At 38.7% G+C, this 20,032-nt stretch overlaps 1 protein-coding gene across 1 annotated transcript; it reads right to left on the bottom strand.

The window, feature by feature from the left end:
- Positions 1-268: 268 nt before the first annotated feature.
- Positions 269-2,509, bottom strand: LOC128867370 (solute carrier family 2, facilitated glucose transporter member 1-like). The gene is made up of 6 exons (XM_054108527.1): positions 2,422-2,509; positions 2,201-2,311; positions 1,974-2,134; positions 1,066-1,873; positions 907-1,009; positions 269-673 (listed from the first exon to the last, which is right to left on the bottom strand). The coding sequence occupies exons 1-6, from the start codon at positions 2,431-2,433 to the stop codon at positions 420-422; spliced, it is 1,449 nt and encodes a 482-aa protein (XP_053964502.1). The 5' UTR covers positions 2,434-2,509; the 3' UTR covers positions 269-419.
- Positions 2,510-20,032: the final 17,523 nt, after the last annotated feature.

The following is a 20,032-nucleotide window of genomic DNA, read 5'->3' as shown; positions in this document are numbered from 1 at the left end:
ACCCCTTCCTGGCAAGCTTATCAGCATATTCATTTCCCTCTACGATACTATCCCCTGGAGCCCAACTCAGAGATGTGTTATCTCCATACCCAAGATATTTGAACTCCTCCTTACAGGAGTTGACTAATTTGGATCAGCACCATGGCGTCGTCAGAGCCTTGATCGCGGCTTGGTTATCGGAATAAGCGTTAATATCTGCCTCGCTGCTACGTTCCCTAAACATTACATCGCTTATAAAGTATATTCCTACAAAAAAAATTGCAATAAATATTACGAAAGTCTGCAAACTATTTATCGCAATTAAAAAGTTTTCTCAAAATAATTTGTCAAAAACAATTTCGTTGTACAACATCGATTATTTGCAATCGATTACGCGCTACGTAATTATGCCGCACCTGCGCCATACTCGTATTACCAATTTAGGTAACTTTCGATTTGAGTCCATCAGCCATCAACGTCTTTACCTCGGATGGTGTAATGCGTTGTGTCTCCGGTAGATAGCGCCATGTCAACAAAAAACAGTAAATGCATACTCCACCGCAAGGCAAAAAGCAATACGGACCTATTGCACTCTCCACTACCGGGAAAAACATGCCAATCAAAAAATTGCCAGTCCAACATGAAAAATTTCCGGCAGACATACCCACTGATCGAGGTGGCAATTCAAAGAGTTCTGTAAAAGCAAAATGTACACATAAGTAAGAGTGGCTGCCCGTAATGGTGCTCATACTCACCAAAGAAAACGAACGTCCGTACGCCCGTATCAGCTGATACGATGAAACAGCGATCTACGATGCTAGGGAACGGTGGAGAGAATTCATTGACATGGGGCTCTCATTAGTTTCATCGTATCAGCTGATACGGGCGTATGGTTACGTTGGTGAGTGTGAGCACTATAAATATTACCTGTTCCTATAAAGAATGGTATTGGACCCAAGCCAAAATTGAAAAATATTATAAATGAAGCCATTAAAAGCACGCAAAGTATTGGAAACCAGCTGACAGAGTCCTGAAATATATTCAAAAAACACTACAGCAAAAAGCAAACACACAAAAAATACTTACTATGTATTTCAAAGCGAATCCCAATCCGAAGAGTGAGATGGCGCAAGCACCGCTTGATAGCAGCATGCAGGGTCGTCGATTGAATTTCTGCATAACGACGAAACTGATGAGCGCAAATATAAAATTCAAGACACCCGCACCAAAATTCATCCAAGCGGCGCTTTCAGTGGAGAAACCGCATTTTGTAAAAATCCTCACGGAGTAGAAAAAAATGCCATTGATGCCGCTCAATCCCTGACAAGCCATAAATGATATAACAATCAGCATAGGCAGACACAATTCTGAACTTTTCATCACCGCCGAGAAACTTAATATTTCACTGCTAGCAGCAGCTGATGCTTTTATTTCGGCTATTTCGGCATTTATGATATCATCAGCATTTTTGCCACGCAAACTTTTCAATGATGCCCGTGCGAATTCCTCATCTTGACGCACGTTCATTATCCAAATCGGTGACTCTGGGAACCAAAATATGGGCAGAAAACCGATAAGAACACAAAACAAGTACGAGTCCAAAGCCGCGTCCCAATCTTTTACATTGCCGAACACGTGTTCAAAACTGAATATTTGGCCCACCACAATGCCACCGGTAATGCCGAGCAGCGTGAAGACACCGGCACTGCCCCGTAAATGTATTGGCGCGCATTCCAACAAATACATTGGTTGCGCAGTGTAAATTAGGGCAGTCGAGATGCCGATCAGAAAGCGGCCCAAGAGTAACAACTCGACAAGGCCAATCATGCGACAGAAACCTAGCAAGAGTCCAGCGCAAATTAATAAACAGCCACTGATTAAAAGACAACCCCGTCTGAAACGAGAATTGTAAAGCTAAATTTTTATAAGTATCTGGCATATGAAAGCATATTTTTGCCAAACTTTTCCAAATTTGTTCTTTATTTTTTATTCACCTTCCAAATTTATTGCTGAAAGTACCAGAAATGAAGGAGCCCAGTATGCCTCCAACTTGGAAAATAGAAACGATGCTAGCCCAGAGCACGTCGGCGTTCGTTGGATTAAGTTCGGCGCCATATGTTTCGGCTACACTAGCGACAGCCCACTCTTTGATGACCTTCAGACGGTACGCGGACAGAAGGCTAATTGAATAGTTTTACTCAATATTTTCTTGGATACTCACCTCTGCAGGCGTATTCATAACCCCCAAAGCATAACCGATGGGCACAACAGCGCCTACGGTGGTGCCGATACAAATTAGCAGCAACATTGGCGTCCAACCAACACTCTTCGGCTGTTTTTAGAAATTGCATTTCATTGTGTTTAGGAGAATATCAAATTAATTCAATATTTCAATACTTGCAGCAAGAGAGCAGTTGCAAATTCTTGAAAATTTTCACTTACATCTGTTGGCATTTTACAAAAATTGAATTTACTCTGTATACAAAAATATTTAAGTAAAAATATTAGCAAAAACTTTATTGTATTTTTAAATGGAAATGACACTCCGAAAATTAAATGTCGGCTTGACATTTTTCCTCAATTACATTTTCGTTACGTCGCACAGTGTAAAGCAATGAAATTTTGTATAGTTAATAGCTTGGGAAATAAAGGGTGATTTTTTAAGAGCTATAGGAAAGTTTTTCAAAAAAACTCAAGTAAAATTCAGAAAAATGCATGAAATTTTTATTTAAATCGAGAGTATTTACTCGTATATATAATTGGCGCGTACACCCTTTTTGGGTGTTTGGCCGAGCTCCTCCTCCTGGTGTGCGTCTTGATGTTATTCCACAAATGGAGGGACCTACAGTTTCAAGCCGACTCCGAACGGCAGATATTTTTATGAGGATCTTTTTCATGGCAGAAATACACTCGGAGGTTTGCCATTGCCTGCCGAGGGGCGACAGCTATTAGAAAACACTTTCCTCTTAATTTTTGTTCTCTCACCGAGATTCGAACCTACGTTCTCTCTGTGAATTCCGAATGGTAATCACGCACCAACCCATTCGGCGACCGCGGCCGAATGTACAGTCCATATAATTTAATGTTTGAAGATTATTTCATGCAAATGTTGACCGCGACTGCGTTTCAAATGGTCCATCCGTATAGTCCAATTTTGGCATACTCTTTCCAATGTTTCGGCCGGCCATATAAATGCTTTAATGTTGTCTGCCAATGCGTTAATTGAAGCAGGCTTGTCTGAATAGATATGAGCTTTAACATAGCCCCACAAGAAATAATCTAAAGGCGTTATATCGCACGATCTGGGTGGCCTATTGACAGGTCTCGAACGTAAAATAAAATTTTCACCGAACTCGCCTCTCAACAAGTCCATTGTTACGCGTGCTGTGTGGCTGTGGCACCGTCTTGCTGAAACCTCATGTCATGCAAGTCAAGCTCTTGCATTTTGGGTAAAAAAAAAGTTGGCTATCATTTCACGGTAGCGCTCACCATTCACAGTTACGTTACGATTCGCAGCATCTTTGAAGAAGTACGGTCCAATGATACCTCCAGCCCATAAACCGCACCGAACTGTTACCTTTTCTGGATACATTGGTAGCTCTTGCAATTCTTCTGGCTGATCTTCTCTCCAAAATCGACAATTCTGCTTATTTACCTACCGATTGATCCAGAAATGAGCTTCGTCGCTGAGCACAATTTTTCGATAAAAAAGTGGATCTTCGGCCAACTTTCCAATAGTCCATTCACCAAAAATTCTGCGTTGCGGTAGGTCGTTCGGCTTCAATTCTTGCACCAGCTATATTTTGCAAAATTTTCCACGTTGTTGAGTAACATAGGCCCAATTGCTGCGAACGGCGACGAATCGATAATTGATGGTCATCATTAACACTGGCCGATACAGCTGCGATATTTTCTTCAGTCCACTTCGCACTCTACGTAAGCGTGTTGGTGGTTTGATGTCCAATAATGTAAATTTGGTTCTAAATTTGGTCACAATAGCTCAAATAGCCGCTTCAGTGGGTCGATTAAACTGACCATAAAATGAAAAAGATAACACCTAAAAAATCACCCGTTATTAAGAAATACTAAAATTATTATTATCATTAGTTGCTGTCGCCCCGGTTTTGGGCCTAAAAAATATGAAAATAATTGATCCAATTCGTACACGAGCACGCCCACTTTCTATTCAGGTACACAGAAAATTAAAATGTACCAGATGGTGGTAGCCAAGGAAGAGGAAGGCCCCTGGAAAGGAAGAGAAAGGCCGTTGGAAAGATTAGGTGGAGAAGGATTTGGTTTCCTACTGCGCCAGTTAAACTCAACCAAAATCGCGTGAGCGGTTATCGCGTAAATCAAGAAAAAAAAGAAGATGGAAGACGTCTCTAAAATCGAATACATTTTTAATAACGGAGCTCTTAACTAGATTCTTAAGTGAATTTTGTTAAACCTTTAAGAAAAGTGGCCCCATAAATTTTTAAATATCGGTAGGTATCAGGTCAGTCCATAAGTTCGTGCGTTTTTAAAGGTGTTTTTAAAAATGAATAAAAAAGATGTTTAAAGTATTTATTAATCAATAATATATTTTCCTTCATTATTTACAATGTCTTCTAAACGTTTAGGCAAATATTTAATTCCCTTTTTAAAAAATTGTTTGTGCTTGGAGCCAAAATGCGCTTCGATATCCCTTTTTATAGCTTCTTTTGAGGACTAGTTCTTGTTACTCATATGGGATTGAAGTCCACGGAAAAGGTGATAATCACAAGGTGCAATATCCGGGAGTATGGTGGATGTGGCATTAGCTCCCATCCGAGCTCGTTCAGCTTGCCTAATGTTTGCCTTATGAAAATGTGAAAATCGCAGAGGTTGACTGATATAATTAAATGCTAAAAACAAGCTAATTGACAGATCACGTTCAAACTCTGCGACTCTATAGAGGACAGTTGTAACAACATTCTAGCAAAAAGAATTTAGACATATGTGTAACGCGCGTTTTTTAAATGAACAATTCCCGATATTTTTGTGACAGAGTGTATTAAGAGACACAAACGAAAAATTAATAGTTCTCAAAAACATAGACCTATTGGTCCTTAGTGGTACCAGATGGAGCTTGCCCCTTACGTTTCCTTGTAGAAGGCTTCTTGTAATAAACCTGCGTCTTTTGCGAATCTAAGTAAGCTCCGAAGCTCTAACCCCGAGAGACATTCTAACCTGTCATATTGTAGAGATTCTAAACATTTCATTCGGGTCCTAGCAGGGCTAGAAGGTATTCAAGTGTTTTCCTCTCTTCTAGTTCATTGCAAAATCTGCAGCTTTCGTTGTTTGCAATTCCGCTAACAAATTGTGGCCTGTCAGCATACCTACGATAGTTCTGCTTTCCTTTCTGAACGGACAGGGCTAGTACGAATTGACAGATAAAAAGTAGGGTGAGCAAAATAGTATTGCCTGATAACTTTTTTAGCAAACGTTTTCATTTCTATGCTTTGAGTACTTTTTCTTTAGAATTTCCTCGGAAATTAATATTAGCTTTTAGATGGCTGACATAGGGTGAAAATTAGACATTTTACATCATCTTTAATTATTGCTTTATGGCTTTTTTACAGCTTTTACCACAAAGTCTACAAAAATTATTTATATTTAATTCACAAAATTAATTTCCACTGAATGTGACTTTTGTTGGTTGAACCAGAAGTAAAAGTATTTTTATAATAGGTACTTTTTCTGTCAAAATTTACAAATTTTTGCAAAAAAATACATTTTTGTCTAAATTTTGTAAAAAACTTGGCAACGTTTATTTTTAATATAATAAAATAATATAATAATTATGTAATTATCTTTTTTGTTTAGAACCATTATTCGGGGATATTTCGAAAGCCACACAATGGAAAAAAATTAAGTAGTTTTTCAAGCTCAATGAGGGATTTTACATAGGAATTGGATAGAATCAGACCATAGGTTTTGTTTTTGGCTGTCAACCGGTGTAGTTATTCACAAATTATGAAGTGGCTGATGGGCTCATTGTAAAGGGTGGTTAAGTTTCAAGGGCCGGTGTTGATTTTGAATAAAATGCAATTTCTTGGGAAATTATTATCATTTTTCTTTATAATGATAATATTAGTATAGCTCAATTACGTATGGAACAAAATATCGGCCAAATGGCCGACGCGGCCTCGGCGGCACACCTCCATCCAATGGTCCAAATTTTCGATGACGCTGGGGCATAATTGAGGTTCTATGCCGTTAATGTGCCAAATTATCTCATCTTTTAGCTCTTGAATTGTTGCTCGCTTATCGACGTACACATTTTCTTTCAAATAACCCCAAAGAAAAAAGTCCGACGGTGTCAAATCACATGATCTTGGCGGCCAATTGACATCGCCGCGACGTGAGTTTATTCGGCCATCAAATTTTTCGCGCAAAAGAGCCATTGTTTCGTTAGCTGTGTGATAAGTGGCACCGTCCTGTTGAAACCACATATCGTCCACATCCATATCTTCCAATTCGGCCCATAAAAAGTTTGTTTTCATCTCACGATGGCGAACACTATTCGCAGTATCTGCCTGACCGGCCTCATTTTGGAAAAAATACGGCCCACTGATGCCGCCGGCCCATAAACCATAAACTCTTTGTGGGTGCATTGTTTTTTCGGCAATCACTCTTGGATTATCATTCGCCCCAATGCGGCAACTCTGCTTATTGTCGAATCCACTGAGGATGATTTTCTTCGATATGCATTTAGATTTGAACGCCCGTTTTCATAATAAGCCTGAATAACTTTAACGCGTTGCTCGATTATATAACTTTCCATGGTTCAAATTGCATTAGTCTGAAATTGAAAAATGTCAAATGAAATGCAGAAAAAAACTTGAAGTTTAGGTGTGGTTCACATTCAATATCGGTCCTTAAAATTTAGCCACCCTTTATAATATTTGAAAAGAAAACATTTTGTATTGCCCTAATTTATTGAGTCTTCGTAACGAGTTGTTCCTGGAATAAACGGGTTGTGCTAATTTTAAAATTCTGTTTCTGTTATAAATTCTTTATTATCTTATTTTGTATACTTCTTAATTATGCCAGTTTATACATTTGTAGTATTTGCTTCGTACTTTCTTGTTATAATATTAAATTTGGATTACAATTGCAAATACGACCATCACACCTTTTTTGCGAACTTTTTTGTCATTGGTGACATTCATATACTCGTACGAGTAAGAATAGGTGAAAGCGCACATGCACCCGCACACACAAGCACACGTGAATAAGTGAAGTAAAGGGTGATTTTTTAAAAGCTATAGGAAAGTTTTACAAAAGAAACACACGTTAAATTCAGAAAAATGCATGAGATTTTTATTTAAATCGATAGTACAGTCCATATAATTTAATGTTTGAAGATTATTTCATGCAAATGTTGACCGCGACTGCGCTTCAAATGGTCCATCCGCTTTGTCCAATTTTGGCATACTCTTTCCAATGTTTCGGCCGGTATCTCACATATAAATGCTTTAATGTTGTCTTCCAATGCGTTAATTGAAGCAGACTTGTCTGACTGGACATGAGCTTTAACATAGCCCCACAAAAAATAATCTTAAGGCGTTATATCGCTGGATCTGGGTGGCCAATTGACAGGTCCCGAACGTGAAATAAAATGTTCACCGAACTCGCCTCTCAACAAGTCCATTGTTACGCGTGCTGTGTGGCATGTGGCACCCTCTTGCTGAAACCTCATGTCATGCAAGTCAAGCTCTTGTATTTTGGGCAAAAAAAAAGTTGGCTATCATTTCACGGTAGCGCTCAGCATTCACAGTTACGTTACGATTCGCAGGATCTTTGAAGAAGTAGGGCCCAATGACACCTCCATCCCATAAACCGCACCGAACTGTTACCTTTTCTGGATACATTGGTAGCTCTTGCAATTCTTCTGGCTGATCTTCACTCCAAAATCGACAATTCTACTTATTTACGTACCCATTGATCCAAAAATGAGCTTCGTCGCTGAACACAATTTTTCGAAGAAGAAGCGCGCGATAAACTTTCTTAACAGAACACGCAGTTTTATAATAATATAATTCAATGATTTGCAAGCGTTGTTCGTTTGTAAGACGATTCATGGTTAAATTATAGACCAAACTGAAGATGTTTGACAGTGAACCCAAACACGAAACGTGATTCCGCTGTTTAAACCAACTGTTTAAAAAGATAATATCTAAAAAATCACTCTTTATATAAGTGTTCATAAATGATTTTTATTCTAAGCTAAATACATTCTTTTCTAATTTTGTACAGGGTGGGCCATATAGCGTTGGCTTTTTTAACCACCTATTTTTTTGAGAATGGTAACACAAATGACGTGTCAAATGTGTTCATAATTTACTTAAGGATTTAACATTTACGAAATAGGACGCTATACTCTTGAGCAAAATTGGGAAATATTGAAAACCTATTTCCAAAGTGGTGAGTCTTTTACTCAAACTGTGAGAAATTTGAAAAAAAATTCAAAATAAAAGATTTGCCAACAAGACAGCTTGTGGATCAATTTGTTAATCGTGTTCGTGAAAGTGGATCGTTAAAGGATAAAACAACACGTGAACGTGCTCCTACAGTGCGTACACCCGAAAACATTGCTGCTGTAGCCGAAAATGTGCGTGAACATCCAACAACCTCAACTCGTCATCGTTCTTAAGAATTGAACATTTCACGCACTTCTTTGAGGAGAATTTTGCATAAAGACCTCGGTATGAAGGCTTACAAAGTTCAATTGGTGCAAGAACTGAAGCCTAATGACCATCCAATGCGTTTTCGGTTCGCTCAATGGGCAGAAAATCGTTTGACCGAAGATGAGCATTTTTACCGAAAAATCATCTTTTCTGATGAAGCTCATTTTCACATCGGTTTAAGCCCGTTGGACTATTTTTTGTGGGGAGCCGTTAAGGACAAATGCTATGCGAACCATCCAAAGACGATTGATGCTTTAAATCACGAAATCGAAGTTGCCATTCATGAAATTGGAGCCCAAACAATCGCTGTGTGCTTAAAAATTGGGTTGATCGAATGGCCTACTGTAAAGCCAGTCGTGGCAGTCATTTGAACGATATTATTTTTCATTCATAAATGACAATGTTCAATATTCAAAATAAAACAAAAGTTTGAAAAAATATTGATATTTTTTTTATAGCCGATTCAAAAAGCAAATTTTACATGGCCCACCCTATATTATGCTTTAATTTCCCTCCAAAAGCAAAGCTCCATTAAACAAATTGGATTTATTTAAATAAAGCATGCACCGGTCATGATTTGTTGCACAGAGGCTGTACACAGGTGTTTTGTAACAGCCAGACATTCCAATAACTAATTAAAAAATGCTTCACAATTAATGAGCTGAACTGTGAGCGATGCTCTGTATAATGAGCTACAGGCTTTGTTTGAACCAGGAAGAGCTTAGTAACTTGTCGCTGATTGTAGAATGAATAGAAGTACTACGTGCGCTATTATAGTTTTGCCGCTAAACATCTTATTATGGCTAATTTTATTGCAAATAGCATTTTCTCAGTCTCACGTGTATACCTACTTATGTATGGACTTACATATGCACGAGTACTTAGATACAGTTTATAAGATAATATACTTACGAAAAGTATAAATAATAGAAATACTAAAAAGTAAATATTCCTCAGGCAGTTGTAGTGCTGATCCAGGTATGGAAGAATTACATTTTCATGAATTTGAAAGAGCTACAACCCACATTAAAAATTACCTGTCCCCAGGGGTAGATGAATGACCGCCAGATATTTTTAAACATATGGGCCAAACAAACGAAATATTCACCGTATTCACCCACTCCACAAGAAGAGAGACAAATCCAAGTGTGAAAACTATACACCGATAAAACGCACCTTAATATTTGCTACAAAATATACACATTCTGTCAAAAACATATCGGGATTGTTCATTTAAAATGCACGTGTTACACATACAATTTTTTTAGAAAGTTATTGTCATTTCTCTTTATTATGATAATATTGGTATAGCTCAATTACGTATGGAACAAAATATTGGCCAAATGGCCACCGCGGTCTCGACGGCACACCTTCATCCGATGGTCCAAATTTTCGATGACGCTGAGGCATAATTGAGGTTCTATGCCATTAATGTGCCGAATTATCTCATCCTTTAGCTCTTGAATTGTTGCTGGCTTATCGACGTACACCTTTTCTTTCAAATAACCCCAAAGAAAGAAGTCCATCGGTGTCAAATCACATGATCTTGGCGGAAAATTGACATCGCCGCGACGTGAGATTATTCCATCAAATTTTTCGCGCAAAAGGGCCATTGTTGTGTGGCAATTGGCACCGTCCTGTTGAAACCACATATCGTCCACATCCATATCTTCCAATTCGGGTCATAAAAAGTTCGTTATCATCTCACGATAGTGACTGTAACTGCCTGACCGACTTCATTTTGGAAAAAAATACGTTCCAATGATGCCGCCGGCACATAAACCGCACCAAACAGTCACTCTTTGTGGGTGCATTGGTTTTTCGGCAATCACTCTTGGATTATAATTCCCCAAATACGGCAATTCTTCTTATTGACGAATCCACTGAGGTGAAAATGTGCCTCATCACTGAAGGTGATTTTCTTCGATATGCTTTTTGATTTGAACGTCCGTTTTCATAATAAGCCTGAATAACTTTAACGCATTGCTCAATTGTGTGTTTTTCCATAGTTCAAATTGAGTTAGTCTGAAATTGAAAAATGTCAAATAAAATGCAGAAAAAGCTTGATGTTTAGACGTGGTTCACATTCAACATCGGCCCTTGAAATTTAGCCACCCAGTCAACCTCTGCGATTTTCACTATGGATAAAAATATCGAACAAAGAAGTTGTCTTAAATTTTTAAACGTTAAGTTTTGAACGGGATTTCGTGTACCGAATCGTTGAAAATGTTGCAGAAATACTATGGCAAGTGTGTTTTATCAAGAACACGGGTCTATGAGTGGTATAAGGCTTTTGCACAGGGCCGAGAAGTCGTGGAAGACTTGCCCCGATCTGGTCGCGCATCAACGTCTTAAACGGAAGTCTAGGGAAAGGTGCAGGAAAACCATCAAATCATCATTTAATCATTTCAATCATCATCAATTCGCAACATTTTACACCATCAATTGAGCATGAGACGCGTGGTTGCTCGACTCGTTTCAAGAGAGTTGAATTTCTTTCAAAAAATTCATCGGAAGAAGGTGGCTGAAGACATGCTTGAGCAAGTGAATTCGGACCCAACGTTTATCCAGCACATCATAACAGGTGATGAGACATGGGTACATCTACATGAGCCGAAACACAAAATACCACGTCAAAGTCGGTCAAAAGTGAAAGTCATGCTACTCGTTTTCTTTGATTATCATGGTTTTGTGCACTCGGAATTCGTTCCAAATGGCTCTACGGTAAATGAAGAATATTATTTGAAAGTTATGCGACGATTGAGAGAGAATGTGCGTAGGAAACGGCCCAATTTATGGGAAGAAAACTCATGGACCTTGCACCATGATAACGCACCGTCTCTCAAGGCTCATATTGTGAACACTTTTTTGACCAAAAACTTGAAGAACAAATATCATCGAACAACCACCGTATTCACTGGATTTAGCCCTCTGTGACTTTTTCCTTTCCCTAAAACTTAAATTGCCATTCCGCGGACGCCGCTTTGAGTCGATAGAGGCTGTTATGGAGAATTCGCTAAGGCACAGAAGAAGATCCCTTCAAACGCGTTTAAAAGGTGATGACGACTTTGATGACTGGACTAATTGTTGGCATAGGTGTATTGCTTCGAAGGGAGCCTATTTTGAAGGCGACAAAATAAATTTTGATGATTAAACACATTTGTGGAACAACATCAATGCTCACACCACAAATAGGAGGAGGAGCTCGGCCAAACACCCAAAAAGGGGGTACGCGCCAATTATATATATATATATATATATATATATATATATGATTAAAAATTTATTTAGCGTTTTATTGAACAATTCCCGGTACTTTTTTGACAGAATATACTCTAACATTTGGTACGAACGGCTGCGCCTATTTGCTGATAAGATAGTAGAAAATTACCAGGCTTTGTTTTCATATCAGGAAGGTCCATTATAGACCAAATTTTCAACTGAAACAAATCCTTGAAAAGCCCCAAGAAAAGAATATAACCGTATTTCATTTGTTTATTGTTTACTGTCATCGAAATTCATAATAAGAAATGACCTCGGGCAAGGTGATGGTCTTTCATGTCCACTGTTGAATCTCGCCTTTGAAAAAGGTATAAGGGAAGATGGCATAAGCATAGACGGAACTACTTATATATTTTTCCAATCGGTACATATCCTAGCACATGCAGATGATTTGGAGATTACAGCGAGACATCCTTTGATGACTTTAAAGAAGGCTTTATAAAAATTGACAGATCGGCAAGCAGAATGCGATTATCACTTAATACAGGCAAGACGAAGGTAATGATGTTATCATCACAAGTACAAGCGGAGCAGAACATCGGTCAAAATTTTAAAATAGGTTTTGCTATAGATTATCTGGTTATCTTATAGGTGGGGCTTACCAGATCTTCCTTAGGTTTGTAACTTATCGAAGCCTTTCTTGGGCTAATTAAAGTTAAAAAAAAAACATGAGTGTAAACCCGATTGGAAACCAATCTTCAAAAAGTACCCACATTTTTGAGGCAAATCCATCTGCTTCGGCAGCAAGCGCATCGGGTTTGGATGCGCAAAATTGAAACTCGAGTCCCCATGTCCCTCCGGGGATGACAGGAATTGAGAAGAGAAAGAGTGAGTACTTAGATCCCATCTGTCGAATTAAGTATTCCCATTTTCTCGAGCTACCGAAAGCGAGATATAATGAGGAACACTCCGTACGACATACGACGTAACGTAGAATAAAGTGAAGAAGTTTCTAATGTGAATAAGTTAGAAAATTCCAATTACGTAGACAAGGCATAAGCGCACCGATACTTGTGAATTTCCCTGCAGGCTTAACTTATCACCAATGCCATTATCTAATGGCGATGGAACTTCTGTACATAAAAGCTATGTACTCATATATAAATACTATGTACTATGTCAGTATGCCAATTGATAGTGTAAACATTGGTTACGTGCAATCACGTTTCACACCTGACTAAGTGCCTGATGAGGAACTGAAAACTATTTAGAGATCCCTTGTTAAAAAAAAGGTAGCTGTAATGGTGACTTGAGTTAGCAAAATAAATCTAAAATGGAAACTAACTTTATTTTTTTCGTATTACGAGTCTGTGGCAATATGGTGCTAACGAATAATAATTAGTTAATATTGTTAATGCACTGGTGTGGCAATGGAGTGGCAACGCTGTAAAAATAGCGATGTCATATGGGAAAATTATCGCAATTGAAAGGATGAACGTATATATATAAGTATATATATATTTATTTTTTATTTATTTATTAAGCCAATACATAATATAGATTCTTATAGGCTAAGTAGACATATTTTAAGGTTAATAGACATTAAAAAAAAAGGAAAGTACAAACAAGCTAATTATAATAAATATTTAAAAATTCCAATAGGCGATTTTTTGATCATGAAAAATCTATCTAAACAAATTTAGAGATTTTTAGCAGAGGAGGACCCACTTTCGGAAGGGCAGCATGTTTACATGAAGGCTAAATCCACGGAAACAGCTCTTTACGAGGTGATTGGGCACATTGAAAAGTTCCTGTATCAGAAACAATTCACCATGGAGGCCTTCCCAGATATAAAAAGGTGCCTTTAACAATATATCCGGCGAAACCATAATCGATTCGCTAGCAGCTTGCGGAGTCAATGACTGCGTGTGAAACTGGATTCGATGTATGCTTCAAAACAGAATTATTCCAGCATCATGTAGAGATGCTACGTTCACCCAGATTGTGAGCAGAGCTACTCCACAAGGTGGTTCTCTCCCCACTTTTATAGGTTTTATCTTAAATAGACGGAAAGTGAAAGTAGTCGCGTACGTGTAACCAACTTCAGACCGCTCGCGCATCTGGTGCACGGGCATCAAATAACAGACATTTGGCTAATTGACAGTCCAGAGTATTGTTTACAAGCGCGCAGAAGCATTTTGCCGAGAGTAACCACGAAAAAAGAAAATTAGTAATGGATTTTAAACGTAAAAGTGTGATTGCATTATATTTGACTGGAAAATCACAACCAGCTATTGCTCGTGAGCTCGAGCACCTTAAAGTTAATAAAGTTTTTAATTATCGCACCATTACTCCTTACAATGATACTGGCAACATCGCGAAACGTCATGGGGATGGTTTGGGCCGTTGTGATCGCAGATGGGCGCTCTCCAATCGTTCTCATCGAGCCTGGCGTCAATCTACATGCGAAATATTATCGGGAAAGGATTCTAGAGGTTGCTTTAAATCCGTGGGCAGACAAGCATTTCGGTGGCAGACCATGAACGATTCAACGGGTCTAGGCACCGTCTCACAAAGCTTGAGTGAACCAAGAATAGCTAAAAAACAACGTTTCGAACTTCGTAACGTCCACACAATCGCTCTTAAGGGTACCCGGTGGTCTAGAGCACGAAAATTTCACCTATTTTCACGATTTTCGCTATTAAAAATTTAAAAAACGATGTTTCAACTTTTCGGGCTTATTAGTACGTTTTTTGAGCATACAAAATTTTTTTTTTTTTTTTTACTTTTGAAACCATATTTATTATTATAAAAATGCCGCTGAAGATGACCCTCTCGAAAAATCGAACCCGGACGGCGTAGATGATTTCGATACATCTACTCATCTGAAACACAAAATTCAAGAAGATTCTTAATCAGAAAGAGTGCTGTTATGGTCGGAACTAGAACAAATCGAAAAAATGAAAAATTGACAAAATGGCGCATTTTTGAAAAAAAAGTTCGTAAAATCGGGTTTTTTCACTAGTTTTTTAGTTTAAAAAATAAGAAATTATTTAAATAAAATTATGATTCTAGTTCCGACGATAGCGATACATGTTGTGAATAACATATCCAAATTTCAAAGGATTCGGTTGAATAGTTTATTTGTTTTCATCCCCACCGTGCCGAAAAAAGTCGTTTCGAGATAAACGAGTTTAAAGTTTAAGGTACAGGAGCGCGCGGACCGCTCTCTACCTAGGTAATGGGCTGTAGAAGCTATAATATTGGGAATTTCCGCATGAAAATTTCACAGTATATGCTTAAGATGCCACATTTTCGAAATATCTAAAAAACAAAAACAAAATTTTTTGAAATTTCTAGACCACCGGGTCCTCTTAAATTCACTAGACACGAATCCGATGGATAATTCTCTTTAGGCTATTTACGAGAGCAAAGTCCGAACTAAAAGATTCACCAGTCTCGAGACACTGAAAAAAGGCATTGTCCGCGAGTGGGCTAAACTACCTGCAAATCACATTCGGGCAGCTTGCGATTCGTTTCTGGACCGTCTCAAGGCCATAGTCAATTCAAAGCTGTTCTAGTTTGTTGATGCCTTCCGAATAATAGGATTTGTCTAAGCCTGAAAAATAGCCATTCGTTTCTGCAATCATCTAATCGTTGGAATAAAATCTTTTCCTGGCAGCCATTTCTTCAAATTGGGGAACAAATAGTAGCCGAGGGAGCCGAGGAAGTCCTGACTTCGGAATAGGGCGGATGTGAAAAGAGTTGAAACCCTATTTCCCGTAATTTTGCGACCACAACTGCTGACTCGTGAGCTGATGCGTTGTCCTGATGGAAAACAAAAATAACTTGATTTCTTCAATGCAAACGAATGCCGATTCTAAATAACGTCAAGATTTTCAAAAGCATTATTTTTTCTTGTTGTTTTTTTTCAAGTATTCAGACAAAAAGCAATGCAACTCATGCGCCCTGAAATCTCATATTTCAGAATTTTATTTAATTTTTTATAGTTTGCTAACTGGTAGTACAGTAACAGTACGAGCTTTTGGCAATTTTGTGTTTAAAATAGACTTTATGAATAAAAGTCGACTATGATGAAGATAAAGCGCACTTTTAATGACTCTAATTTGACTATGACTATGATTAATGATGATCAATGGTTCGCCTAGATGAACAAATCAAATCGGCACAACATAAATTACGAGTATATTTATCCAATCTACAAGCCAACGATTTAAGGCAAAGTTGTGTCAACGACAGTTTATTCATCGTGATTAAATATTTTATCAATTCTGATAAATCGCTATAAAATACACCCGCATGCAAAATTATGATTTGATATCAAAAAGGGGCTATAAAGGCGTGTCAATAACTTCATTTAATTAAGTCTATGGAGCACAGCGCCATATATCAAAATCCAGTACTGCATAGTAAGAAGAGCACAAGTAGATATGTATGTATTTGCACTTTACAAAAGGTCCTTAATCTTCATTTGTACAAATGGAAGACTCTTCTTCGGTTTTGGAAATACTAAATTGGTGGAGATCTGAACTTGCTTGGTGTTTCCAATTTTTGCTAGTTAATAGTATATAATATATATATATATAACCCTTTTTTGGGTATTTGGCCGAGCTCCTCTTCCTATTTGTGGTGTGCGTCTTGATGTTGTTCTAAAAATGGAGGGACCTACAGTTTCAAGCCGACGCCGAACAGCAGATATTTTTATGAGGGGCTTTTTCATGGCAGAAATAAACTCGAAGGTTCGCCATTGCCTGCCGAGGGGCGACCGCTATTAGAAAAATGTTTTTCTTAATTTTGGTGTTTCACCGAGATTCGAACCGACGTTCTCTCTGTGATTTCCGAATGGTAGTCACGCACCAACCCATTCGGCTACGGCGGCCGCCGTTAATAGTTTAGTAATATGAAAAATGGTTGACAATTAAAATTTGTTTTTCAAGTGGAACTAAAGAAGATTCTCTCTTTCCAGACATACTTACATAAATATAAAATATACGGTCAGCGTCAAAATGAAATGGACACAACATATTAAAAGGATTTGACTATTTAACTATTTATTTTTTTGATAAAACTATTGTTGAAATTTGAAAAGGCGAGTCAACAACAACCGAGAGAATAGTGACTGCTAAAACACTCAGGCTAAAAAGCCCATTTTATTTAAAGCTCTGGAAAGTAAAAGGGTAGATGGTCAAGGAGGAAAGGAGAGCAGTGACAGAGAAAAAGAAATAGGATAGAATAGAGAAAGAGATAGGTAATTCTGTGAGAATTTTCCAGATTCTCTAGCAACCTTAAAAAATAACCTCCAATTGAAGAGAACACATTTTACTCATTCTCACGGCATCGGAACCGTTGCTCTAGTAAAGGCTGCACAATCACAGAGGAAATTATTAGTGGTATCCGGCTGCTCTAAGCCCCGGAGTTTTCGGCGAGTCACTTCAGACGTGCGTGTCCTTGCGTTGTCCTGATGGAACACAACATCTCTTCTGTTGGCCAATTTCAGTCGTTTCTGGTCAATACCTAGCTTTAAACGGTGCAGTTGTTGGCAGTAGAGATCTGAATTTAGAGTTTGGCCATACGGCAGAAACTCACAATAAATAATTCCTTTCAAGTCACACCAAAGACACAGTAGAGCCTTCCTGGCCATTAGTCCCGATTTGGCCACCGTTCGAGTTGCTTCATCACGCTTTGCCCCCGAACATTTTCGCACAATATTGTCGTATGTGAACCATTTCTCATCCCTAGTCACCATCCGCTTAAGGAATGGGTCGATTTCATTCCGTTTGGCCAAGGCTTCGCAGATGGAAATTCAATCCATCATAATTTGTGGTGTTAATTGGTGTGGCATCCAAACGTTGAGCCTAGTTTTGAATCCAGCTTTGCGCAAATGGTTTAAAACTGTTTTATGGGTGATTTTTAGCTCTTAGGCGATGCTACGACTACTAATCTCCCGGTCAACTTCGATCGTTTCTGTCTTTGCGAGGTGCATCTCTAACATTGAAAATGTCTGAACGGAATTGACGCAACCAAAGTTGCACGTAATTAACTGTTACAGTATCGGCACCTTAAACGCCATTCACAATTTCAACGCACCTGGCTTGTATTTTCGCCTTTACCATAGAAAAACTATAAAATGTAACGAATGCTCTTTGTTGGCTTTCATTGTTAACACCCTGGTGGTTGGTTTAAGTGGTGATTCGTCCAAAATCCAACTAGCGCTGCCGCACCATCTTGTTGCCACATCCTCGTTACCAACTTGTTTACCAGTTATTCACAGCATGACTATATCCAGTCTGTGTGGTTCAGGAACCTTATCAGGATGTTGACATCTAAGCCAAATAGTTATTCGAGGCTCTCGAGGGATGCCCATTTTGGCTGATTGTTCTCCCACAAACCAAAAGCCGGTTATGACTACCCGTCATTTCATGTTTATCAATGTTGACGAAGCTTGAGGTTGGCCTCTCCATCTGCAATCCGGCATTCGGAGGTATTTTAGGGAAATTGTATTCTTGAGTACACCTAATGGTGTGAATACTGATTCTGCAAGAGCGTTGTTCATGGCAGATCCCCAACTTGCCAGTTCATCTGCTTTTTCATATGCCTTCAATGATCCGATGCCCCGTGACCAAGATTAAAGTAACTTTATGGTTTTCGCCCAAGGTGGTAAGGCTATTCCTGCTTTATTTTACCACTTTAGAGGTTGTTGTCGGTTGGCTATCCGAAAGAAAAGCGATATTGCCCTTAAAAGAGGGTTCTGCGATTAGTAACCTACAAGCTTCCCCAATTGCCAGTACTTCCGCCTGAAAGACAGTGCTGGTATTAGGGAGACGCAGAGATTTTTCAATTCTAAGCCTATGAGAATATATACCAGCTCCAACACCACAATCCATTTTACTGCCATCTGTATAGACTGTAGTGTCGAACTTGTTTAGTGAGAATACCTTATTCCATTCTTTCCGAGATGGAGAGAGAATTTGACAAAATTTCTGCTGAATGTCACCGTCGGGAAGATGTAGTTAGTCCTCTTCGAGGCATACTGGGTTTGTTGCAGTAATACCTGTAGACTGGCTTGGCCATGAGTTTTTTCCTTCCAGCGACCCCCTTCTTTTAACCTAAATGCACTCATAGTTACCATCTTTTTGATATGTAGATCTATCGGAGTAACATGCATCAGTGCGTCTGATTGCACCGACTGTTATTGTACAGGCTGATCTTTGTGTTCTGCCAAGTAATTTGATGTTGTATTCTCTCTCTAGAGCTTTCCACCAAACCATCGAGCCATACGTTAAAATTGGTCGTATAACCGCCTTATACAGGGTGGACCATATAGCGTTTGCTTTTTGAACCACCTATTTTTTTGAGAATGGTAACACAAATGACATGTCAAATGTGTTTATAATTTACTTAAAGGTTTGACATTTACGAAATGGGACGCTATACGCTTGAACAAAATTGGGAAATATTGAAAACCTATTTCCAAAGTGGTGAGTCTTCTTCTTCTTTTCTGATTTTCACATCGGTGGCTACGTCATTAAGCAAAATTGTCAGATTTGGGGCTCAGAAAATCCACACGTTACTGTAGAGAAGCAAATGCATCCACAACGAGTCACTGTTTGGTGCGGTTTGTGGTCTGGCGGCAACATCGGGCCATTTTTTTTCGAAAATGAGCGAGGAGCCGAGGTTACAGTAAATGACGAGCGTTACCGTGACATGCTCAACGAGTTGTTTCCAAAAATTGAAGAGGTTGACATGGACGACATTTGGTTTCAACAGGACGGTGCAACTTGTCACACTGCCAAAGTTACTCTCGAACTTTTGGCTACCGTTTTTGAAAACCGAATAATCAGCCGAAATTCCGATATCAATTGGCCGCCTCGGAGCTGTGATTTAAGCCCGTTGGACTATTTTTTGTGGGGAGCCGTTAAGGACAAATGCTATGCGAACCATCCAGAGACGATTGATGCTTTAAAACACGAAAGCGAAGTTGCCATTCATGAAATTCGAGCCCAAACAATCGAAAATGTGCTTAAAAATTGGGTTGATCGAATGGCCTACTGTAAAGCCAGTCGTGGCAGTCATTTGAACGATATTATTTTTCATTCATA

Source organism: Anastrepha ludens, chromosome 6 (assembly GCF_028408465.1).
Source record: "Anastrepha ludens isolate Willacy chromosome 6, idAnaLude1.1, whole genome shotgun sequence".
Lineage (NCBI taxonomy): Eukaryota > Metazoa > Arthropoda > Insecta > Diptera > Tephritidae > Anastrepha > Anastrepha ludens.
Note: the sequence above shows the minus strand (reverse complement) of the source record. Positions and strands in the feature narration are given on the sequence as shown.